General features: G+C 38.8%; 1 protein-coding gene across 1 annotated transcript; it reads left to right on the top strand.

Annotated features, from left to right (window-relative positions):
• The first annotated feature begins 21,455 nt into the window (after positions 1-21,455).
• On the top strand, positions 21,456-24,568 carry LOC149798090 (shiftless antiviral inhibitor of ribosomal frameshifting protein homolog). Its single transcript, XM_089960534.1, has 3 exons — positions 21,456-21,498; positions 22,492-22,629; positions 24,431-24,568. The coding sequence occupies exons 1-3, from the start codon at positions 21,478-21,480 to the stop codon at positions 24,554-24,556; spliced, it is 285 nt and encodes a 94-aa protein (XP_089816660.1). The 5' UTR covers positions 21,456-21,477; the 3' UTR covers positions 24,557-24,568.
• The last annotated feature ends 2,303 nt before the right edge of the window (positions 24,569-26,871 follow it).

The raw sequence follows: 26,871 nt of genomic DNA, 5'->3' as shown, positions 1-26,871 counted from the left end.
TATCTTTGTGTTTTAGAGGGCATATGTTTCTTATGTCAATACATGCAACTCAGACAGACAGCTTGGGTCGTCGTCCTTGAGGTTCACTGAACTTTAGCTTTTTTGTTTCATACAAGCCCCACATTCACTAATTTGATGAAGAAGGAAAATACCACTTCAATACTATATCATTTCTCTCTCTACCTATGTGAATGTGTGTATTTCAAAATGTTCAAGTGAGAACATATTTTTGTCAGTTTCGAAACGCAAACAATAATGATACACTTAAGTATCTGATGTGATGTTAAACGCAAAACAGGATAGTAAGTTCACACTCCAGCCAGTCTGCGCTGCAATGATAAAAACGCAAGAGCCTCAGCAAATACAAAGCGACAGTCGTTAGAAGCAATTGTATTGGCTCCACTTTTTTCTGCCACCTTAGCTCAGAATTTCCTTTAGTCGCTCTTCTTACAGTGACAAGATCAGACGTGTTTCACTGTGCCTGGCAACTACACTACCTGCCTTGAATTTTGAGCCAAACAATACGTCACTCATTGTAAGTAACTTCATAGACTAACCGATATATCTCAATGCCTTAGCTTCAAATCGGTTTCAGTTGTTATTCGTGTCACGAAATTGTATAAATCATTTTATTTATTAAGTACACGTACTCGTGTTTCGTGTTTTGGTGTACAACGATACCCGATGGTGATTTAGAGTGATCAGAATTATCGGAGTGATTGGAGTCAACGTTGTACAGCTGCAGAGCTAACCATATAAGCTGACCATAACAGCTGTGAAGCTGAACAATAGCAGCTGTAGAGCTGAGTAAACAGTGTTGCTGGTCGAGTAGCAGGTGATCGGACGTTCCTGACTGGGATTGGAAGAGATTGATGGGCGCTGATTGACTGATTGACCAACCTGGAATACGGACTGCTTGCTACTTGATTGACCAGTGTGACTGGTAGCCAAGTGTGCTGGGACGGAGTGAGTAACTCCATACATGTAATCTTTTAGCCGTGGGCTAATCTTTGGGACAGTAAAGATATTTTGTACATCTGTCCATTTGTTTTCATCATTTTCACTATCTGAGTGAATATATTTCCACTATATGAGTAAAATACCACACTTTTACTATATGAGTAAAACACATTATTTTTTTGTTGTGAAATCACTGTGAATCATTCACCCCTCGTCCTTGTACATGTATGGTCATTTATTTGTATTTTTCTTTTATAGTTCGTGCGGATTCTGTTAATTGATTCGATATTTCTTTCTTTTCTCATTCAAGTCATTCGTCATTAAACATTGTATTTGTATCACCATCAAAAGTTTTCTATTGTAAATCCAAAATCCCACCCGGTTATCTTGTTACAATTCGCAAAGCGAAAAGATCGGACTTGTTTTTCTGTACCTGACCACTAGTCACTTTACAAATAATAAAACTAATGCACAAGCAATCGTACCGTGGGCGACTCGTAGAAATTATGTCCGTCTTATTGCGAAATACATTAAAGCACGTTTGGTGTTCTGTTCTGTGATAACTTTATATCGACGTTTTTGATAGAATGATTTTAGTAGCTTATGTCTCCAATTCACTCTTGTGATATTTTACAATGGTGGTGTTATTTTCCTGTAGGAATGGTTATTTGAATGAAATGTGTGTTATTGAAATTTCGTAGGAAAAATATGCCATACAAACGTAAGAGAGTGATATTTTTAAAAGTATGAATATCATTATCTCCCTTCAACGTAATCGTTTTGATTGAAATCCCAATAGTATTTTTTCACCTTTTAGGAAAACCTCTCCAAACATGTAATCAGTAGTCACCATAATTACATGAACTGTTCCGTTTGTCATGTAATTTTTTGAAAAACTTACACCCCTAAAATATTGCAGAACGATTTCTTTCCATTATTAAATCGTTGATTGCTATTAAATCTTCAACTGACTTGAACTTGTACACCATATATATCCTATTTGACACTGCCTTACGTCACAGAAAAAAACCCTCTAACATTAGGTTTACCGTTTTTCCGAAAGGGAAAAACACGGCTGTTTCGAGAATAACCCGGGTCACTGCACTCTATGACCCTGCCTATGGTAAACTTTCACCTAATGCCAAGACGTATTGCTGAAGGGGAGAAGACTGTAACAATGTTCGTCCTATTTTTCCTCAGTTTAGACTGTCGATAGAACAAGGTGCTCTTTTAGTGCTGCTTTTATTATAAAAAAATTTCCTGCCCTTAAATGTGCGAAAACTTTGCAAAACTGTATCGTGTGCTGCAAAACACGGTATTTCTCTGAGATTTGGGATATACAGCAAATGTCGACAATAAATATCAGATTATAATTTTGTTTATAGAACTGATGAATGAAAGAAAACATGAACATTTTTTCACAAAGAATGAATGGTTGTCTTAATTATGTTTGTCCTATAATACCGCAAAAACTGACAACCAAAAATTGTCCTACATTAGTTTTTTCTTTACGATTCTTTCTTTCTTTCTGTAATGTTAAGTCTGTCTGCCTATCTCTCAAAACACTAAAGTGCAGCCCCTTCTACTGTCATCCAGTGCAGTAACACTTGTGTGTGTGTATTATCAAAAAGGTAGTGTTATATTTATTGTCGACTGACTGCTGAACATTTGCTGTATATCCCGAATTTAAGAGATGTCAGTACCGAGTGGGGATACTCTAAGGACAGTGGGACTTCAAAGTTAAAATAGCGGGGTTGTACCCTACGGACAAGGGGAAATTTAACAAGGGTGAAATACTATACGGACAAGGGAAATTGAACATAAGGAATGTATAGCTACAATGGATTGTGACCGATCTACGGACAACAGGAATTGAACAGGGGTCACGTCACGGTACTTGACACTGTCAACAGTGTTGCAAGAGGATGACATTAATCGGGCTTAACAGTGTGGCAAGGGGTTGACCTGAATATGTGTTACTCTAGAGACAAATAGAGACATAGACATAGAGACGTGGACGTGGTTAGAGACAGGGATTGAGACATAGACAGAGATATATTACATACACATAGATTGACGAATATAAATCTATCACACACAAAAATGGAGTGTCCATCAAAAGGCCTTTGGGTTTCTTCTTCTCCTTCTATTTCCTCTTGTTCTTCCACCATTTCCTCACTTTTTCTATTATTCCTTTCCTCTTCATGTTTTCATTTCTGGTATCCAGTCAGGACGTCCCATGGATCTAAACTTTTCTTTACCTTAATCCAGTTTTGATTGGGTCTGTCAAAGGCCTCTTTTTCTAGCTTTTTTCTTTCTCCTTTCTGTCCTTAGCCCAGGTACGTTTTATGTTCTTCACCTCCTCTTCCATCACCTTACTAACCATTTCTTTTTCTTGATTTAATTTCTCCAATACACACTCCACAGTCCTGAGAAACAGATAAGATCAATCTGTTAAAGTCTCTATTTCTACTAAAAAATACATGAATTTTGTCACTCTATCAAGAGCCTCCTTCAATATTCCCGCGTTAACATACACTAACTTAATAACTCCTCTCAATTTCTCCACTTCCTTGTCTACGACCTCTTTAACCAGATATCTGGCTGGTTTTAGACTCGTCACTTGACTTGACACAATGTTTAGGGTAACTAGATACCTCCATTCAGCTGCAAGCCTTTCTACTACATACGCTGCCTCAATCATCCAATACCAACTATCTTTTAAGTCATTCATCATATTCATTTTGAACGTGTTGACTGGTCAACGAGGGTAGCCAGACTGACGAACGCTACACTTTATATACATTAAGCACGCACGTGAAAGAAAACATTTCCTCACACTAACTACCCATTTCACCAACCAAATAAACCACAAAGTTAATAGTGCAAACCTAAAATAAATTGCTACAAGCCAAGACACTAATACACACACACACACAAAAACGTACGCACACACACACACACACACACACACACACACACACACACACACACACACACACACACACAAACACAAACACACATGCGCAAACATAAATCTCTGTTTGTCTATATCTCTAACCCTCTATATCTTCTCCACTACCTCCTGCAAATTAACCATTTTATGGAAATGTGGGTTTTCTTTTATGAAAAGGTAAATGCGCGTTTTCCCTTAAGAAGAAGGAATGTTAAGGAAAACATGCACACACGTACGCGCGCACACATACACGCACACAAACAAATACATACACATACACACACAATTAAGCGCTCACATACACACACACACACACAAACGTAAGAGCCCACAAACACACACAGACACAAATATATTACTAGCAACTTGATCATGCTCTCTTTTCTAGAGATCTATTCAGCCCTGAGAAGGTCTGCTTTTCATTTTTAAAGACTCCAGTTGCACCTGGTTTATGCTGTCACCTCCCAGGCCGGGCACCACACACGCAACGGCGGCTCCAGTCATTGTCCTAGAAATGGTGAAAATGGGGAGTGATGAAGCGGGTTGATTCGCTTCACTCTCCCAATCTTCAGTTTGAGGGATTCTGAATATGTTGCTGTGGTTGAATTGGTTCCCGCTCTTCTTGTTGTTGCTGCATGTCCCAATCTTATGTTTGAGGCACTGCGAACGCTTGCGGTGGCTTTTGTAAGGGTGTCCTCACCACAGGAGAAAAATGATACCATTTTCTTTGTCCTTCTCTAAGGCAACTTCTTGTTCTTCTTCAGACATGAACTCGTCTAGGAGGCGACGAGCATTTTCCATATGCATCTGAGATTCCATTATTTTCTGCTATCTGTTCATTTTTTGAATGTGTTGACAGGTCAACGAAGGTAGCCAGATGACGAACGCTACGCTTTATATTTTCGCAGCACGGACGTGAAGGAAAACACCCCCTTACGAAAAATCTAACAATACCCACTATATCATAAAACATGGAACGCACCTACCTTGAAGAAACACTCTCGTTCATTTTTGCAAACAAATTTTAGTATGACTCATACATATAAAAGGCTCACACTATCTTACAAGCTAGGGAAACGAATAGTTTATAGGCATTACTCACAAACAAGCACAAATACCCACATGCACACACATTATTTTACAAAGCCAGAGAAATTAAGTGTTAATAGTCAAACTTCTATTTTGTAAACCCTCCTACACACCAAGACAGTCAAATTTCGGCAATAGAGTAGTATGTCTTTTCTATAAATTTGGGGTTGCCCTGAAAAGGGCAGTTTTGTTTGGGGTTGTGGCAATCTCTTAACGCCTGGGTTAGCACCCCCGTCTGGCTGCAGGCTTTCCCACGGGATACGGTCTGCTTCATCGGAATGAGAAGGAGAACTCCTTAGTGTCTACACGGCAGTCCACAAAACCTCTGCCTGTCTCCTGCTGTTGTTGTTGTTGCTGTTGTTGTTCTCTATGCTGCTTCAGACGTCTGTATTCTCGGTCCATTATTCTAGTTCCTTCCTGAGTTCATCTTTGAAACCCTCTTCTATTAGGTCTTGGACTACTTTAACATCCTGACATTCTCTATCTCTTCAGGCTTGGATATCAGACATTGCCTGACACGATGTTAATTCACGTGTGCTTCATTCAGCTTTGCTAGTCTTGACGTGATCTTCATAGGTCGACGAATCAACAATGGATGGCAGACTGCGTTACGTTACGTTATTTGAATTAAGGTCGCTTTCGCCCACAAGGGCATTTGCGACCGGTTAATGCCCCCACAAGAAGCTGATATATTTTTTCGAGGGGGACGGTATGATGCCACATCTCCCAAAGCTTTAATGCACTCACATCGTGCTGTTTGATTTGGCCGACAGGTCGTGGGACAATACGTCCCATTCGACCTGTATGAATGGCTACCATGAGTGGGAGTGGACCCAACACACACTCAATGTAAATAAATGTCTGTATACTACAGGATAAGCCATCTCACGGGATTAGGCACTGCTCTTATGACGTTACCCCGGTTCTGTGCGTACACGCTCTTCGGGGCACCTAATTTATAGACGAGTGGGAATCGGCCCACACACTCGTCTTTTAATGTCCGAGTAGGCAGGGATGAGAGGAACCCGGAAGGAGACACCAATGGCAGTCGGAACGTACCTGAAATGCTATATATTATGATCAAATTTAACCCAGTTGTCTGCGTAATGGTTGATTCCTACTACCAGGTTTGTTTAAGCCATACTCGTAATTAGAGCCATCTTTGTGAGGAATACATTTTCCAACCTTAATTTAATTTCAAAAGTACATAGTTTGCATATTTATTATATATACAAAACAAAATGTGATAGGTTTAAGAGACCAGCAACTTTTGTCTGGTCGAGGATAATTGGTTATTAATTTGGAATGGTGATTAAATAATCGTATTTGTGAAGTGAAGTGATATCGAAACGGGATTTCGTGCCAGAAGGTAATCCTTTATAAACGGCAATGCATTTAATAGCCCTAAAAAGGACTGAGGTTAATCCTCGTCAGGAAATAGTAATTCCTTCTGTCTCAGTTATATCCGGGCAGATGATATCTACGAGGGCCATGTGTTCGTATACAGGCAGTGATTGAAATTTTGTTATTTCCATGCTGTGTACTTTGATCAGTTAGTTGGATATTAAAAACAATAATGATAATGCAGTCAGGTGGAATTCATCTTCTAATTTGTTGAGTCCTACAGCCGCACGCATAAATTGGGTGTCACGCTGAAGAGTGGATTTCCCTTGAGCATTTGCCCTTTGATAGGTATTCATCATCCGTCTTAAATCTTCTAAGTAATTTAATGCGGATATTTGATCGGCCATCATTCATCCAGTTCATATTTTCTCGGCTTGATCAAATACATAGTTGACCACATCTGCGCTTTGGTTGGCTGTGGGTCTTGGCTTCCGTTTTTGCTGTTGTTGTTGCTTTAGCTGTGTATGTTCTGGAATATCTGGAATTTCAGAATGAATGGGTAATGGTTCATTGTTTTTCTTTCTCTGTTTCTTTCTCCTGGTATTTGTTGACGTGATTCCAATAGCTCCAGTGGTTGCAGTGGTTATATTTGTTGTTAAAGGCTTGGTTTTTGCCGGAGTAATTGTCTTTTTTGGTGTCCCAGATACGACTGTTGTTGTTGTTGTGGTTATTTCTGTTGGTAGTTCTGATGCCACTGAAGCGTTGTTCTGCATCTCTTGTAGATTTTTCGTGCCATAGTAAGGATTTGGCATACTTCTATCGATGGTGTTGATGTTAGTGCTGGTGTAGATACGGTTTTAACTAGTAATGGCTCTGCTGGAATTACTGCTGACGTTGGCCTTATTTCTTGATTCTTGTTTGCAGGAGTTTCTTTTGTACTCTTCATAGTTTTTCCATGGATCCGAGTAACCTCCATTGCCTCTACTTCTTTAGTCCTCTCTGGTGTTATGGTTTAAACCTCCTTGTCCCTCTGGAGTGCATCTTCTTGATTATTATTCACAGGGGCAATTGTTAATGTTGTTTTTACTGGCAAGTTAAAGAGGGCCTCCGCAGTTGTTTATCCACTGGAATGTGGACTCTCTATTGGTGTAATTCTAATGGGGGTTCTGATGGTGTCGACGTTACTAGCAGGTTGGAAATGCTGTTCTCTTGCTCGCTCCCTTGGCAAAGTGCTAACTGATCTTCTATACGTCGGTCGTCTCTGGGGGCCACTTCTCCAGTTATTGCTAAATTAACGTTCTTCCCAAATTAGCACAAGTGTATTACGTCTTGCTTGTGATCGAATGCTCCATCCTGAAGTGACATTCAAGCCTAACCCTCGTATCGCATTCAGGGCTAGTTCGGGAATAAGTACATCTGGTCTCCATATCTGATTTCACGTAATGTCTTTTTGTACTGCTCACTGCTCTCTTGATCGATACTATGAATGGTCAGAATGGAGACGCCGCGATTTATATGGCTAAAGCGCGGACACGGTAGAAAAATCTCTAATTTTTTGGGAGGAACGCTATAACTTATCTCATGGTGAGGGAAAAGAGAGAAGTCAAAGAGGATATACAGTGATAAAAAAGTTTTAAAATAAACAACCAACAGATTTTTTTCTTCAAAATATAACATTTTTATTCAACCAACAATTAACCAAACAATTACATAACAATCCAATCAATATCACATAACACATTTTTGACAAGGTTTACAGCGTTGTGAAGTCAAGTTAGACTTCCACTGATGGAGGTCTTTTGGCCATTATATACATTACGTTTCCTAGCTAACGACAATAGATAGCCATAACAGTCACCAAACCATTGTTCTAATTTTTCATCGTTTCTAGAAGAGTCACGATTAAAATGAATCACTAAATGTTCTAAAGGATATCCAAGACTGTGCTGATGAGGAAAATACACGCAATATTGTCCATACACCATGGAAACTGTGCCTTGTAATTTCACATTATTGAATAGTGTCGTCTGGTTATTTCTTCTCAGAAAATCGATGATGTCGTCTTCCAAAGGTGGCATTCCATACGAATCAAAATGCTGCACAAAACCATCTTCGGGAAAGTAGATGGCTACCCAGTGGGTTCTTTGGAGATGAATGTCGTCCTTGTTGATGACATAAGCTTGATGGTCGTTAGGTTCGCGATGGAGCTGTTCATCTTTAGCGCACACGACCGGATTCCAAGAAGCAATATACGAACCGTATTTCAAAAGGTAATAAAGTTCTCATGTATCCATTTTCTTTTGGTTTGTTTCTGGTTTCACAGGTATGATAAGTCATCAATACAATTCTGACTTTTTGCTTGAAAATCTCTGTCAAGTAATTGGCCCTTGCATTGTCTCCGTACTCTGGGCCAAGAGAGATTCGATGCAACATATCTCTAGAGCAGTCATTGGAGGGAACGAATGATCGCGCAAGTCAACACTGCTTCTTCCGAGATGAGATCTCAAGCGTCATCCACATACTTGTCCAATTTTTCTTCTTGGCTCATCATCATATATTGATCGTGTTGAATTTGACTGGGATGATCGTTTTGACATCCATATCAATGTAATTTCTTCCGCCAGGTGTTTGTTCTGGCCAACTGGACAAGGCCATCCCCTCTTCGTCTGTGTCTTTGGGTTCTGCTTCCACGATATCCTCCCATTCCATTCCCAAGAGTCTCCACCATTCAAAGAGCGATAAGAGTCTTTCATAGCTTCTAATAGTCTAGAATGACTTCTCTAAAACTGTTGATTTCTAGAGTGTTGTCGAATTCAGCAGACAAGAGGACGTTCACCGTCTCGGTTAGACCTTTTGCAAACTGAAGTTCCACACGAAGTTTGCCTAATTTTATGGGGTGTAAACGATCCTCGTCGCTGCATCGGTCTGATGTGAAATCAAAGGCCCACAAGGCGTAGCCTTATGCATAATCGTCGTACGATATACAGTGGCTGGTGTTGATCCCTAACTGTCCCCTGGATTCGTATAGCGACAAGTACGATCTTCTAGTCACTAAAGTCAGGTTCGGAGGGTCTGGTACACAAGGATTTGTCTTCACGACTGACTTCGATCTCGGACACTTTGTAGTGCTTAAACTCGAAACGATTGGCAGTGACGGCTCTATTGAAGGCTGCATTGCTAACTATACCAAAGATTAAACGTTTGGGTAACTGTCCTTGGAACAGATGACCTTCGATCCTTCGATCTCGGATCGGAGTCCAGTGGCGATGGTGAAAGTTTTCACTTATACATGTCTTATCGGATTATGTGACTGATGTGATAGGTGTTTCCACCTTCCTCATTATTGGTAGTGGCAGAATCCAGTTTGAAAGGAATGACTCGTAGTAACAGTGCGGTTGCGTGTTCCACCACATTGGACTCGACCACATCGGAGTACACAAAGATCAAATTCAATCCCTTTTCAGTTCTACCGGGGAACGAAATAACTTTAAAACTCGGGTGTTGCTGAAGATGCTGATGTCAGGGGAAACCTGACCATTAGATGAGGCCTGACTATTAGATGAAGTGATCTTATCTCCACCAAATATCTCAAACAATTAAGGATTACAAAGGATGGACAACGTTTGGCGATCCGTAAATTTCATGAATAGGCAACGAGCCATTCTATGGTACTCGATCGTGAAACTTTGTTCGGCTTTGTCCAAGGCTTTGCCAAACTGAGTGTCGAAAATAGCGGTAATCGTGTCCACAAAATGTTGACCACTAAAATAATAGCCTGCTTAAATTTTCATCTCATACATGTTCGGGGGAGAATTTGTTTGTGATTGGTAAAATTCAGGATCATTGGTATCCGTGTTGTCTTGTACTTGTGGATTCAGGATTCGGACCCAAAACTTCGTTTGATTTCCATTGATATTTAGGACTTGCTTAGGGTGAATCATTTCAACCAAAGCCACTTACCAATGCGCTTCGTGATTCAATTGGATGGACTGACGTAATTTGGAAATGAAGCAGCACAAATTCTTGTGGGGAAACACATCCTTGGAACTGTCACTTGGTAAAGGTAAGTAAAATTGGGCATTCATAATTCCAGAGTTCTGCTGTCTGAGGGGTCACTCGACGTCAGAGAAGTGTCTAAATCATGTTTCTGTTTTGGTGGTGACTGTTGGGAGGGTGGTTGGCCTTGGGCACAAGGCTCCCGTTTTTACAGTTAGAGTAATTTAGGGAAGGATTGGGGTGAAGGTAACTGATGCAACTGCTCAGTAAAATGGCCTACAATTGCTTGTCTCCTTGTTTCAAACTCAAATTGGTAATGACTTTGGTGTCTGGATTCTCGGTGGTGAAAAATGCATGTCTCGTTTTTTAAATTTGATTTTGGATAGCTTGATTCAAACATTTGGTGCCTTTGTCGGCTTTCCTTCCTATAGGCTGACGACCACTTTGTTTCAACACCAGATTTAGGGCTCGCACTAACCCAGTACTCTATTTGGAAGTCAATGGCACGACCCAAGTAAATTTGGAAAAGACATCGATGACACAAAACAAATGTTTGTAGTCACGATTGTAGATGGCCAAATGAAACACATAGGCTAGATCGGCTTCCGATTTCTGAAAAATATTCCTCTAATGGGTTTGTGTAAGGTGTACGTGGCTTGTTCTTGTAACCATCGTTGCACTTGAGGTAAGTGGACACTTTTGAGTCGGGTTTTGTCAGCACGATACAATTTCTCAACTCCTCCGTAACCCGAAGGATGGGTTGGATCGTAGTGAATGCTGGCTAACAAATTCTCCATCAGGGCTTTTTAATATGTCACCCACTGTCCATTGATGCTTCTTTGGATGGTGTGAGGTGGTGGCTAGGAAACGGCTTTACGTGTCCGACGTGCAACAGGAGTAGAAGTCGAGGGTAATGGTGGTGGTGATAATGGGATGGCTTTGTCTTGCTTTCCTTTTTCACTTATGGTTTCCCATTTTACTTTTTCCCTTCTGTCGAAGCAGAAGTTGTTTGAAAGACCTTTCGTGCCTCTTCTTCCTCAGGCATCCATGGGGCTGTGTCTGTCTTGGTCAGTGGGTGGTGGTGGTGGTGATGAAAGTTCCATCAGGGTCGTCTAAAACATTCTGGTGACAGAGTTGAAGTCGTTGCAACACTTGACCGTACTGTTGCGATTTTTCCCTTTCTGACAAATCACTGAGATCCATCAACGATTGCAACTCGCGTTGTAACTGGGACATCTCGGTCAGATGGGGATTGTGAGGTAAATGTGTAAGGCGTTGTTCTTGCCAACGATATAATTCCATCCATCGTTTGTTGAGCACTAAAGTCAGTTTTCGTCCTTCCATTTGATTCCAAAGGTCAGGTCTGAGATCTTTGGACCCCAAAGGTACCCTTTATCTTGCTTCCATGAGTTCTCCTAGCATTGTTTCCAATACTCCTTTCAGCAAGGGTCCTAACTAGATGGATAAACTTTCTCCACGTTGTACCAACATCTTTTGCCTTTGAAGGATGGGTATTTTTTTCTTGACCATTTGGCGAAGAACGTGTCAATGCTTGGATAAGCATTCTATCTGATGTTGAGACAAAGGTATCGTGCCTTTCAGGATATTCAGGCATCATTCACACACGGATGTTTGAATGAGTTGTTTTCGCCTGGGTAGAGGGGCTTTGGACAGGACGGACAACACGTCCTAATGTTTGGCTAAACGAGAAGGAACTCCTTCCCTTTTCTTTCCTTTGGAGTTAGGAGAGGGATAACTTCTTTGTTTGTTATGGAGCACAAGGTCACTAATACATAGGGTCTGGTACAGGTCTTTGTATACTGGAATGCGTCACATTTGATTGTCAGTCCGTCGTATCATCTTCACGGCAGGTATCACTCGACGATGAGGGGTTCGCAACGGACTAAATTGGGACAGTTCTTGCATGGATAAATCCAGTAAAGTCTGTAACATGCCCAGTCTCTCTTGGACTTTGATTTTGGAGGCAGATACTTTGTTAGCAGCTGCCACTGGATCTAAAGAGGTGGATGGTGTCAGCACTGGGGATGTTGCTGAAGACACTGGTTTCCATTTTTTTCATTAAATTAGGAAAGACGCGTGTCAAATTGGGTTAGGGTGGCATCACCAGCAAGGGAGAAGGGAAGCACCTGAGGATACTTGAGACGCGGTCACCGTCGCTGCAGATCGTGGCTTGGGGATATAATGTTGCCTCCTGGCCAATGTGTCTATGTTGCGGGTAGAAGCTGTTTTCTGGGGTCTTTTCTGTGGACTTCTCTTTTTCTGGGGACATTTCGTTTTCTGGGGCTCTGACCTAGTCTTGACAGCCCTGCTCCTTTTCTTCTGGGAGATGACTTTGGGATCATTGGGATCCCATTTTAAGAAGGAGCGGATGATGGCAGCTCCTAGAGAACCGCTACCTCCAGGTTTCAAAATGAGTTGCTTGTTGGTTTTAGTGTCGATACGGGGATCTTCCAGTTGCGTCAAGGCTACTTCGTTTCATTCAAAAAAGGGTTTGGTTTTGATGAGGGATGTGAATGATGCCTTGCAATAATTGACGTGCTGTCACCCTAAATCAGCGTAAGACTTCCCTGAGACTGGATTCTGATACACGAGCACGTATTGAGAATTTTTCTCGACTGATGCCGTATAAGGCACGAATCAATGTGACGAGAAGATAAGACTGAAGGGACGTTATGCGCGACGATATGTGAGACAGACCAAAAGTAACTAAGGTTTGTATAGATTTTTTAAAAGTCTACATGGAACGTGTACACGACAGGCCCTCCGTCTTGGCACCAGTGGTGAAACAGATGGGTACGAAATCACATATAATCATGGGTCGTGGGTTTTAAATCCACGAGTAAATAGGCGTGAGGGGTTTGAGTCAGCCAAGGAGTTCCTAAATGATTGTTTAACTCTTGCACTTGTGATTTATCTCTAGGACTTTTAAACAAGACCACTTAATGATCATTGAGACAGATAGTGCGATGGGCTTTACTTTGTTCAAACAAATTTTGGGTGATGTAAATGACACTGGCATTAAAATGATACCGTTTGCGCGTAAATCAAAATTCAATTTCTTCGTCGTCTTCTCTTAACATGTCGTCGAAGATGATAAGATGAGTTCGACTGAGGTCAGACATGATCCCGTCGTCTTCGCGAGGAATGCCTTCCACAAACACGATGGACTCTCGCAGGAGGATGTACGCTGATTGCCACTTTTTGCAACACCACATGATACGTTGAAGTGGATGACCGATCAAATGATTTTTATGTTCCATCATACGTTTGACAAATTCGGTTTTGCCTCATCCGCTAGGTCCAGCAATTGACATGTTAAAACGTTGGCTAAGATAGAAGGCCTCCCAACTAGCACGGTCTATGTTTTCGTCGATGCCTTTGAAAGTGGGAGCAGAGACAACAGTGGTAGCCATAGTGCAGAGAATGTCACTTTTGAAAGGAAGATAGACAAGACAATAGTTTTTATACCTTTTTCAGGTCACGTTTCTTTCAAAACATTTTTTTAAATGGAACACGAAAGACAACAATACATAAAAGCCAAAGGGTTAAGTACATCAATACAATACACATAAAAACTATTAAAGTCGAATATATATAAGTCACTGTACAACATGTTTGGTAACGAAGGTGTGGTGTTCAAGAGACAGTTTGTGTTGTTCTTAGAGTTTCTACATCACTTGGCACAGTCACAGAGGAGCCCTCCTGATAAGGCCTTTCGGTGATTTCCATGTCACTGACAGTCTGGTAGTCACAATGAACTATCGGTCTTGGACGTTTTCTTTTTTATATGCTGACCAGTATCGATGTGTCTGTGAGGTAAAATGAAGTGGTTGGGAAGCCGCACTCGCTTCTGTTACACGATTTGATAGACTTTTTCCAGAGGTCGACTGGCAATTTGGTATGTCGCTAAACGTACAATCTTGTGATGTTGGTAGAAGAACACTTTGAAATGTTGATCCTCTCCAGTCTCCAAGGCTTCTTTCAATACCCTAAAAGTTCACCCCTTGACTAGTGCGATAATTGAGAGTCAATCCTTTCATTTTACACTCGGTGTGCACTTCTCCTAGGGGTCCCGATATTCGTAGCCGTAATTGTTGAGACCACCACTAGCAAAGCTTAGAACTTGTCGTCGGTGTGCTCGTCCGTCCAGGCTCCTATACGATATCCTTTGATGTCATGGTGACATTGACCTAGGCGATCGAAGTAGATGCAACTGTTCGTGTCAAAATACAGCACACGATCTCCTAACAGTTCTAAAGCTTTGTACCAATTTAATGGAGCATGGGCTGTCACGTAGGCTGAAATGATGACATTTCCAAATTCGTCAGCCTTTACAAAGTTCAGTTCTTCTTCGCAATTGATTAGGATCAAGTCCTCACGAAGGAGGTCCACGTATTTCATGTATTTGGTTTTGTCGTGAATCATCTGGAAGTAACGGAAAGGTTCTATCAAATACGTCGTCTTGGGTAAACACGGTTGTTGTACCATTTTCCCCACAAGTAAGTCAACATCACTTTGGCAAACGATTGCCTTCCTTCGTTTTTCTCGATGTGGTCTAAAAGGATTCCCTCCTGATCCAATTATTTCTCTTCATCTTCGGGAGTGTGGCACCATGAAAGATTGCCGCTGTCTTCTTGGTTCAGTTTCAAAAAGGCATCCACGTAGTCTGCGAAAATACCTTTCTGAGTCTCGTCCCCTTGTGGTACTGGGATGTCTTGGGAAAGTAGTAAATTTCGTACACTTCTACCAATTGGTATCTCATATCCAGAGCTTTAAACAGGCCCACGCTGACCATGTTCCTGTCAATGCGCGCTCTTCCTGGGTGTGCTGACAAGGTTGGTCTTGGTTGCACGTTTTGGCACAAGTGCGGCACAAGGGAAACATCAGTTTTCATTGGCAATGGTGAGGTAAAATGGATGGTACAAGTCCGTGGGCGACAAGTCTTTACATTTAATCAATCCTTCAATTATCGAATGTTGTCCACGTGAATGTGTTCCGTCATCAATTGTGGGTGCCCTGGGGAAAAGTGACAATATTTTCATACGTAAGGATACAGCGAACACACGCCAGGTATGTTATTTCTTCTCCTTTCTCCTCGTCGGCGTGGTACATCAAACAGGTGGCATTCGTCCGTTGTTCTTTCTCCTCGAAATGATGCTATTATTTCATCTTGATTGCAAACTTGCAAATAACTACATTTTAGACGTATGGGAGTCCTTGATATCAGGTTTGTGTTTTGAGGCTATAAACATGTTTGAGGTTTTCCATAGGAATTTTTGCTGGTGAAAGAAATAATCTTTTTTGTGAGGTTTTATCTCATTCCGTTATATTATAAGATAACACAATGCGTTTGGAGTGTGTGTGTGTGTGTGTGTGTGTGTGTGTGTGTGTGATTGAGTGTGTGTGTGTGATTGTGTGTGTGTGTGTGGGGGGGGGTACGTTCGTGCGCTTGTGTGTGTGTTTGTGTGCGCGCGTACGTTTGTATGTGTTTATGTGTTTGTTTATTCCCTTAACGAAAAAACCTTTGTCACTGCTCAGTGTTTGATTTTTCTCTTAACAAAAACCGTATCGGCTTATCCCTTAACAAAAAAGTGTGTTATGTATTTGTGTTTTTCATGCAAGCGGTGGTTTGTGTGTGTGTATTTTGTTTGTGTGCGCGCGTATGTTTGTATGTGTTTGTGTGTTTGTTTCTTTCCCTTCACAAAAAGCCATGCTCGTTATGTTTGTTTTGTTTGAATGTGGTGTAGTGTGACTATAATCACTAACTCTTTTGCTGAGATGATTGTAGGTAATGGTGTGTTTTGTACATCGAAAATTCCCTTCTCCACAATGTATTGATAGTAGATACTATGGTCGTGTGTTGGTTTGAATAAAAATTTATTTTAGATTAGCACTCTCATCACTATGGATTGTTTGGTAGGTGATTCTATGTTTCGATCTGTTTTTGTTCTGTGTCCGTACGTCTGTCCATATCTCGCTCTTGTCTGTCTATGTGTCTGTCTATTTATATTTCGGTCTGTTTTTCTCTGTCTATCCGTCTGTCAGTCCATTTCTGACTCGTTTCGTCTGCCTTTCTGTATATCTGTATGTTTCTATACATATCTAGCTCCCTTTCTCGTAGCTAGTTAGCTAACCGTCTGTATGTCTGTCTGTCAGCATAATATTCAGCGTATATCCATGTATCCTATGAAAATACTGAACGTCGAACACACGTTACAACCAAAGTTGAGAAAACGGATAAGTGCGCACTCGAGTTACAAACAACGGAAAGTTGGATGACAGGGCTTATGATTTAATTGGAAAGCCTGTATCTTGGTTTGAAAAACCGCTATTGTGGTCTAGTGTTTACAGCATCAGCCTCGGATGCAGGAGGTCGCGGGTTCGAACCCCGGCCGAGTCATACCAAAGACTTATAAAACTGGTACTAACAGCTGCCTCGTTAGGCACACAGCAATAAGAGGTTAGTGTTAGGACTGGTCGTCCTGGTGTCAGGATAATGTGACTAGGTGGGAAATAATGCTACCCCAATGATGAACATAACCTGCCTCAATGAAGACATCGTAGCGATATGACTGAATAATTATTAAAGCTACGTTAAAAATTCAAATCACACATACACACGGGTATCTTGGTTTGATAGTAAACTTAAATGAGAGTGAAGATTAGTTCTTGCTCCTTCAAAAACCTTTGATGGCTTATATTTGAAATCAGTGACATAGTCAAGTTGATTTCTCTTGGAATCTTCATTTGAAAACAGTTTCGCCTCTGATAAAATTAAATGGTCCAATTTCAGTATGTCCATGAACTAGTTCAAAGGACTAAACCACAGTGATTCTTGAACTGATTCCCTAACATCAATTAGCAACAAATGAACACCCTTATTCCAATCTTTTCCTGTATCAAAGCAATATGACCGAATCATATTCTTTAAAGTTTTATGAACTCTTTCTAAAGCATATTGACTATCAGGGTGATGGACAGAATAATTCAACTACTGGATGCCTAATTCATGCATAACTGGTTTGTATTAAATTTGACCTTGCTTAGATAGAATTAGTTATAGGCCATTACAAATTTACACCAAATCAGATGACACCTAAGATTCATCTGCAACCTTTTGTTGCATTTGAGGAACCATTTAGCCTTACAATCGGCAAAATGTGTCGGTCCCTTATCTAAGACCAAGTCAGGCAATCAATACTTGTTGACCATAATTTGTGCGCTCACAAGATTTCGGAACAATTTCTTTGAGGAATATTAATACTAAAACCATAATAAAAGCTTTGATATTTTTTTTTTTTACACTTGTTGGCCCTCCAAAATCTGTCCAGTCTGACCAAGGGTCAAATTTCACATCTGGAATTTTCTAACAAGTTCTGCATGAAATAAACATCCGGCAGTTTAAATTTTCTGCATAGTACCATGAATGTCAAGGGGCTTTAGAGATAATGATATTTGGTCATAATGCTTTGATACATATCATAAAGATATGAGGTGGGCAGGGGTGACTCTCCTGGAGGTAGTCACATAAAGAATTTCATAAAGATATGAGGTGGGCAGGGGTGACTCTCCTGGAGGCAATCACATAAGGAATTTCATAAAGATAGGTGGGCAGGGATGACTCTCCTGGAGGTAGTCACATAAGGAATTTCACAAAGATATGAGGTGGGCAGGGGTGACTCTCCTGGAGGCAATCACATAAGGAATTTCATAAAGATAGGTGGGCAGGGATGACTCTCCTGGAGGTAGTCACATAATGAATTTCATAAAGATATGAGGTTGGCAGGGGTGACTCTCCTGGAGGTAATCACATAAGGAATTTCATAAAGATATGAGTTGGGCAGGGGTGACTCTCCTGGAGGTAGTCACATAAGGAATTTCATAAAGATATAAGGTTGTCAGGGGTGACTCTCCTGGAGGTAATCACATAAGGATCAGATACGCCATGCCAATGTCCTTATTTGGATTCTCCATTCTGATAAGTTTGAAAACGTAAACATGGTGACAGATTTATTTTGATTACACCTGGCTTCAAATGTGAGGGAACATTCTAAATCCCGGCTGTAACCAGTAGCTCCTGGGTCCTACCTTAATGAAAACCTCTCCTGGAGAAGGGTATAATAAAATGGCTTAAACCTCGTGAAACATGACTCCTACAAAGGTAATTTGTTTCTGTTTTTCTGGTTCTCTAACTGTAAGATATTGAAGTACGTATATAGCATTCGCACTACACGTTATCATTTTAGCAGCATGAGTAATTGTAATACAACTGAATTAGAAACTTCACCTTTTGTCAGTCAGATATAAAAGATTCATAATACAATGGTATCATTCAAATCAAATCTCAAGTTCATCAGTGTCAAAGATCATGAAGCGAATAATAGTTATATTTCACTGCTTTGGGTCAAAATTTGAGATGTACCAGCCTTGAAAAAATTATTTATATATACTTTATGAAACATTTCTCTAATTTTTTTGTTGAATAAATTTGTATCCAGTGGGATACCAAGATGGTGTTTATCGTTATGTTTTGCAATTTTGTCACAGCTTTTCGTTGTGATAAGCAGCTCAGGTTTCCCCAAATGTCGGTTAACACAAATGTAGCGAAATGCACTCTTAAAAGATACTTGATATGGGACTGTATGTATCTTATCGTGAGCACAGCAAGAAAACATACGTAATGTATTATTTGGTGTTTTTAAATTAAGTATTTCTGACAATAAGGGGTAGGGAGGATTATCGAATGTTAGATAAGGTAGAACTCAAACCTTTGATATAATTGGTCATAGAATGAAAGTGTGACTGTATAGATATCTATATTTTATCTACATGTTTCTCGTTCGTTAGTACATTTTTGCGTACATTCGTATAAGCGGTTACACATTTTTCCTAGTTCTTTTTATATGTTTATGGGGATTTCCATACTGATCGTGTTTGTTAAAGTAATATCTGGCATTCACTTGACACCGTCTTATGTGAAATATCTCTAATTTTGCTAATTATGTGCTGTTTTATCTTGGTGATGTTCACGCTTTGGGGAAGGGTGATGGTGGTCCGACACTAGGTTTGGTTTGATTATTTGTTAAAGGCACATTATCACAAGAATATTATTAGGTGCCAAAGTATTTGCAATAAAGTACCTTGCCAGGGAAAAAAAAGTACCTTGCCGATTGGGATACCACATCAGCCGAAAATGTTCATCCAACGGTAGCAATCGAACCCGTAAACTTTGTAAGGTTACAAGTCAGACCTCTGAGCAGCCGCTGATCATAATCATATAATCAAAGAAGGATAATCGTTGCCGTTCTCTTTTATTGAGTTGATTTGCCCTTTCTGTAAAGAACTTGAAGACATATACATGCTGTAGTTTAATTATGATAGTGGGTGACTTCAAGGGTGAAAGGATACATTCTCAACTCCAGCAGATGTTGAAACCTGTTTAGTGCTACCTTAAAACTGCAACAAGAGAAATATTTCGTTGCCTTGGCAGTATGCGTTTAATAATATGATGCAATAATGTGGAGATTTTATTACAGATTTTACAAACAAACAATAAAAACATTGAAATCTAATTATACAAATTCGGGAACCATATTGTATTGTAATGAAAACGTTCAAATTTTGAAGAATAAAACAAGACATAGTCATTTTCAATTTTTAATCTATCACCAATTTCTCATTAACATCGACATCGAATGCATTTTTCATGGAAACTATTTGGATTTTATTTTGTTTTGGGGTTTTCTTCATTTTTTAAAATCATTTAATTTAATATCTGAGCTTGGAATTGCGATTCGTTTTCGCTTCTAGTCATGCTGGAGCAATATATGCATAAAAATGTCTTTCTTCTTTGTGTTGTTTGGGTTTCCCAGTTTTACTGTTTTATGGAGTATTTAAAAATAAGACTTTGGAAATCAAAACCTGTTTATTTATGCCATAACGTTCGTGACGAACTGTTCATGTCCATGGACAATTTATATTTGTCACAAATAGGATGCAAATAGTTTTTTTTTTAAAAAAAACACTAACCTACTAGAAAAGAAATCAGTTCAATATACACGATTCGATGTTGAATTAGAATGCAAACATATAAGCATCAGTTTCTGAATTCCAAAAGGAAAAGTAATGGCTCCATTTGTCTTGTAATTAGCTACTATGTTGACAGTAACTGAACATGTTTTAAAGTGCTCTGATTTAAACTTAAAGACAAATGGCAATATTTGCGCTAGAGCTCAAAAAAGTTCTTCAGGTATGACTTGGTTACTATCTTCCTATGATGTAATCACTGGCATTCAACCAATAAAAAGACTCCATCTCATTCGAATTATTGACCCAATTTTTATCAGTTTCGACCTATAACTTAGATAGCAAACATAATCCTTCTAGTCTACGCTTTCGCTTTCGAACTAAATATGTATTATTAATAATAATATGTAACTTATTCTCAAGGTTTATGCGATTAATTTTAATAGATTCTGTGATAACGGAATTCGAGAGTTGTAAGTTCAGGCAAAGGGAAAACCTGAGTGAACTAAGCGTGTTGACCTGCCGGAAACGATAGTCTCCCTCCGGTCAATGTTCTGGACAGATACGTCATCTATACAGTTGTCACTCTCATAACTTGAATGGTGATATAAATATTTATGTAATTTTAGATCTGACAGAATGACATGCTAGAGAGTTCTAGAATCTGAAAATAATCTGACGCGAAATTTCCTACATTTTCCATCTTACCCAATCTAATTTGAACATTGTCGATGAATGATTCATCCATACTTCTCCGTCCCTTTATCAGTTTTTAGCATATCAACCCTAAACAGGTAGATACACTGAGACATCATCTAACTCAACGGTACAATTGAGATTATAAAATACATTTTTACAAATACAATCTAATGATTATACTTCTTCATGATGGAATAACAATTTAATTTCTTCTTCTTCTTTTTCTTCTTCTTCTTCTTCTTCTTCCTCTTATTATTATTATTATTATTAGTAGTAGTAGTAGTAGTAATATTACATGCTATTTAATAATTAGTACATATTATTATTACAGACTTATTAATTATAACTTTTTTCTACTAGTAGCTGACCATAGTGACCTGCGGGAGATGCTTCGTAGGAATGATAAGGTGATTTAACCCATTTATATTCATCACGGATCTACTTGTATTTTGAGAATTACATTTTTTCTATATCATTTACAGAATTTTAATATATGTACCTCTTACAGACTTTTAATATATGTACCATTTACAGACTTTTAATACATGTACCTCTTACGGACTTTTAATATATGTATCATTTACGGACTTTTAATATATGTACCATTTATAGACTTTTAATATATGTACCTTTTATTTTGTTGTCCTGCTTCTGTTTATTTGAAAGGATTTATCTTCCCAAAGGTGTTTTTGGCTTGTTTCTCTTGCAGTGTGTTAGCTTTATATTGGCATAACCTTTTAATTAACACTACATTGCTAGCATTGCGCTGACGTGACGTTAAAACCCATACATACATACATCCATACATCCATCCATCCATTCCATCCATCCATCCATCCATCCATCCATGCATACATACATACATACATACATATATACATACATACATACATACATACATACATTTTTTATCAAGTATACGGTATAAACGCACATGCACAAATACACCACCTGACTAATTTCGTAAGCTCGTACAACCTAGCACGATAAAGTAAAGTTCGAGCATACTGCAAATTACAGTAGTCCCATAACTGCTCTTATCACAAGCTAGATGAGTCAGCAAAAATTGCAGTTTTCTTTACTTACACTCGTACACTAATGCGACTTCTGAACATATACAAATTCAAATTGTTTTAACCTAACGTTTTGTCATCCAATTTTCACGAAAATGTCTGTATATACCTGGAATTCATATTAATTAATGAGCTAATTGTGAAAATTAAATCTCTTAAAATTGCAAGACTCTATATGCTAAGGTGTAGCCTAGGTCGCGCTATCTCCGCGTTGGAAATAGATCAATTCCTCGATTATATAATATAAATCTAATATTGGTATCATTTTTTTGTATTAAAAAATAACATAATCGTAAACGGACAATATTTCTATTCATCTCGGTCTAGGATGAGATCGAAACAATTCAAAAGGATGAAATTATCCAAGATCTCCTTAGAAAGCAAAGCCCAGGATTCGAAACCAGACAATTTGCATGTGAACCATGCGATCATATGTGGTGGCGAGAAGTTCCAGCAAGAAAAACGGTATGTAGGGTTTTATCCTTATATTCGTTAGAAATAAACATTGGAAATATTGTGATTCGCCCCACCTGTCTGTTACTCGTTCACTCAATTTCGCCCGCTCCCCTGCCCGTCCTCTTTTCACCCACCTGGGTCTAAGAAAGGGATCAAATGATAAATTAGGGTGATATTTTTCACTCTTAAACAACTTCATTTATGTACTCACAGAGGTAACAAATAGCATGTCAATAAAGGATTTGGGTAATAGTTCAGCCTTTTTCGCTGCCAAGGGTGAATGAGGGATCGAGACGGGGTGTCATCAGAAGTCTATAATACTACTGTTTCAAGAAAGGTTATGTGCGATAAAAAGGGAGATTTGCAAAGTCGAGCTATCGAGATGAATCAGAGAATTATTCCGAAAAGATAATAGAAAAGCATATGAAGTAAATATGTACTAGTTAAAGTATTACTTTTCAAATTAAGGATGCCATTTATGAATCACTTTCAGAATTCGTGTTTTGTATATCTATATTTTTGAAGGTCTTGGTAGATGATTGTGTCTATTTTATATGTAGTTTTTATTCATAAATTTTAATAATCATCTATTGTCAATATATTAGTTATATTTTGTACACGGATATACAATTCTATTTTAAGATATTTAAAGAGTACATTGCGTAAGATGTATCAATAGTTGTTGACATTGATGTAGCTATAACAACGCGCTGAATGGAATACTGCCTTCTCATTGGCCAACTGAAAATAAACTATAAATAATGCAGGACGTCATTCTTTTTTAAACATTAAGAGGAAAGCATTACATTCAGCGGGATTTCACTTACATATTAAGCGGGCACGATCATGGCCATGTCGAACAGTAGCGTGAGAAAATGGTCTGGAAGTCGTTAAAGATATGATAGTAGCCAAATTCTGGATAGCTATACTAAGTCGAATGCCTGAACTAAACATCGGTACCAAATTTATTACGCTACGCGAAATATAGCTTGAAATATCAGCGCTTGTTCTAATTGGGTCGCGCGAGAAATGAGAGAAGCATCTTCCCTTGTATTATTTTATACTATATGTATTACTGATAGCTAAACTGTAAGCAGCGATACGGGCCCCTGTATATAAAAGTATAGTGAATTTACGCAAAGGGGTGGGGGTTTACGTGCTGTGCCGGAGAATGAGTTTAATCATCTAAATTTCGATTCTGGAGCAAAATTGGTACATAATAAAAAGAATCTTTTTCATACGTTAATTCCGGATATATTTCATCTTGTGGTACCAAAAACGATATATTTAATTCGTGTCGTCGCCACTCGTTAAAATATCACGTATTTGGTACCCCACGATTAAATTTATGTAATAGTTCGACTGAATCAAATCATGGTCTTACAGACCCCGGATGCTACTCACCTTCTCTTTTGATTAGATGCTCGGAATCAAAATTTTCTAAAATATAATGGTCGAAACACCAGGAATCCCTTGTACTGGATGACCTCGTAGATTTAACAGGACAGAAGAAGGCATAGCTGTAACAGTTGGTGAGATCTGAAATTATGAATCCCTCACAAGAAAGTCACAAATGACTGTACCAAGGGCTGGGGTCAACTTGGATGTTCAACTTGTGGCCTTGCACACGTCGACCACCATCATGCGTGTAGAACATTTAATACGTCCTTTGGTACTTTCCGAACAGTAACAACATAATTTTTTATATTAAACAAAATACTAAATATTGGCGCATAATGACAATTTCATTATTATATAATAAGTGATATTTTTTATGGTTTATCATACTGACTTTCATTTCCTGAAATAGGTATCCAAATGCATGAACTGCTGGACGAGATACGAAGCTATCCCCAGAAGTAAAGAATGGGGCTGGGCTATTTTTGAGTGTGACTGCAGCAGGAAATTTGGGTATGCAAAGAAAAACAACGGTTAACTGAGAAACAACATAAAAAATACTAAAAATTTAAGACATAAACATACAACTACTTAAAAAAATATAACACTACTTAAAACAATATAACACTACTTAAAACAACACAAAACTAAATAAATTGCTCGCAAAACAACATCAATTATGTTGTTAACTCACCCATGGATATTGTACGAGTTTGCCGTGCGTGCAGTGCCAGCGATTTTTATGTAACCAATTAAAATTATGAGTTCTATCTTTATCTTTGTCGAGTATTTTAGATAATTAATTCGTACTTTCTAGTTCAAAAGGATTGAATTTCTAACTCTGCCACAAATGCATGCACACTTCATACCCATGCATACATACCTCTGAATACCAGAATTTTCTTCCCATTTAGACTGGGGGATGGTCGAGTGATCTAAGGCGCTCGCCTTTAAAGATCACATGACATATCACTTCTGTTCGCGTGGCTTCGAGACTCGGGTTCAGCCAATGTTTGTATGTGAGAAAGTTTGCCGGTAGCTTCCCGTGTGGTGTTGGTTCTTCCTTTGTTTTCTTGGTTCTTCCTCCACCAAATACTAGCTGGCATGTAGCCTATCATGTGCTGACAATGTCGTTAAACTCATACCAAGCAAACCAACAAAATTAGACGTATCCACCAGTGGTACACGCCTTCATACTACGGTACTCCTTCAGATGACGTATGTGCACTATGAACTTTTGCAGACAGTAGTTAGACTATCAAGGTCTCGTTCTCTTCTTATATACCCAGCTCGTGACTGCCTATGCAAATGCATTGTGTAGGTTGATCCAGTAAATTTTCAACTTACGTCATCACGCACTTAATGGATGCATTTATCTGCAATAAGTTTGTTGTCATGCATCATGACGTCACTGCTGGTCTGTCATAACTCAGTTTATCAAATAGTAATTATAGTTTTCCTATAGTATGTGCAGTTTTATATTGTTTATATTACCACACGTTAAAATAGTACTTTATATGATTCCGATTGGTCCAAATAACCTCATGAAATTATTGCGCAGTATTCTCTTAATTGATCGTGGGAAAACTTTTTTAACTCCGCCTTCTGGACTTTTTGTTTTCAATAAATATTTTTGGCCGCCATTTTTAACAGACTCGCGAAAACGAATTGTGGAAAAATGGTTTCTCCTGTTTCAATATGGCTAATTTACCCCCAATAGGGGTTTGTTAAGTCGTGCATAGCATATCATAACATGAAAAATGGCTAAAACCACAAGACAAAAACAATAACAAGCAAAATTATGGGTATTCCTTTTATGGGGTAAGGGTTGAAGGAGGCGGTATATCTGTAACATGTAATCCACCCTATATACAAGCGTGGTTTAAATATTAACTTATAGAAATAAATAAACTCACCTCTACTCACAGAATAATGTGGACATTTAACCGGTCTCCAAACTGTCAGAAGACTGAATATTTACGCGGTAAAAATAAGATGCAATTCCGACTCAAATTGAAATTTATTTACTTATTCTGTAGTCTATTGTTCCAAATCAAAGACTGCAAATATCCCGTCACAAATACATTATAGTAAGCATGTGAATTTCTACATCCAGTAAACATTCTTTCACATCGCAATATCAATATAATGTTTAGTTGTTAAAGTAACACTTTATGGTTATGTAAATCATGGATTGTCAACTGTACGGATAGTGCATCAAACAATGCGACATCAGACACATTGGACATTCTGTGTTGAAAAATGATTTTGTCGGTGTAAAATGTTATGTTTGTTCGGAAAGATGCTGGTTCTTTGATTTATAGTTGTAAGAAAAGTATAATCTACTTTTAAACGTCAATACTAGTTCAACTTTGGTTGGGACTATTTTTTACTAACAACAAATGAAAAGTGCAACGTCTGTCACATTTCCATCTAAATAATTTCCACTGAAATAAACACTATTTGATAAAAAGAATCTGAAATGGGTAATGATTTAATATTAAATATATGAAACTCGTTGAATAACGTCCAGTTTTTGCTCGCTAAGTTTCGCAAAAGCAGGACATCATTCAACTTGTTTCACAAATTTGATAGTAAATCATTAACCATTTGAGATACTTTATTTATCACATAGTCGGTATACTTTGTCTACAGTGTGTGGAGTTTTCATATTATTTATATTTTAATATGTGAACATCATGTGATTCGGATTGGTCTAAATAAGCCCATGGAATTATTGGACAGTATTCTCTTTACTGATTTGCTTCGATCGTGTGAAAACGTTTTTTGAAACCCTGCATTCTGGAATATTTTGTTTTCAATGAACATTTTGGCGGAGCAGCAGAGGGGCTG

Source organism: Sinohyriopsis cumingii, chromosome 6 (genome assembly GCF_028554795.1).
Source record: "Sinohyriopsis cumingii isolate HCF-2022 chromosome 6, ASM2855479v2, whole genome shotgun sequence".
Taxonomy (NCBI): Eukaryota; Metazoa; Mollusca; class Bivalvia; order Unionida; family Unionidae; genus Sinohyriopsis; species Sinohyriopsis cumingii.
This window is presented reverse-complemented; position numbering and strand designations above follow the sequence as displayed.

Bases quoted from the DNA above. Each gene is read 5' to 3' on its own strand.
- LOC149798090 (XM_089960534.1), top strand. From the start codon at position 21,478: ATGCTTCGTAGGAATGATAAG. The intron at 21,499-22,491 runs GTGATTTAACCC...ATCTCGGTCTAG, and splicing joins TGCTTCGTAGGAATGATAAG to GATGAGATCGAAACAATTCA. The intron at 22,630-24,430 runs GTATGTAGGGTT...TTCCTGAAATAG, and splicing joins AAGTTCCAGCAAGAAAAACG to GTATCCAAATGCATGAACTG.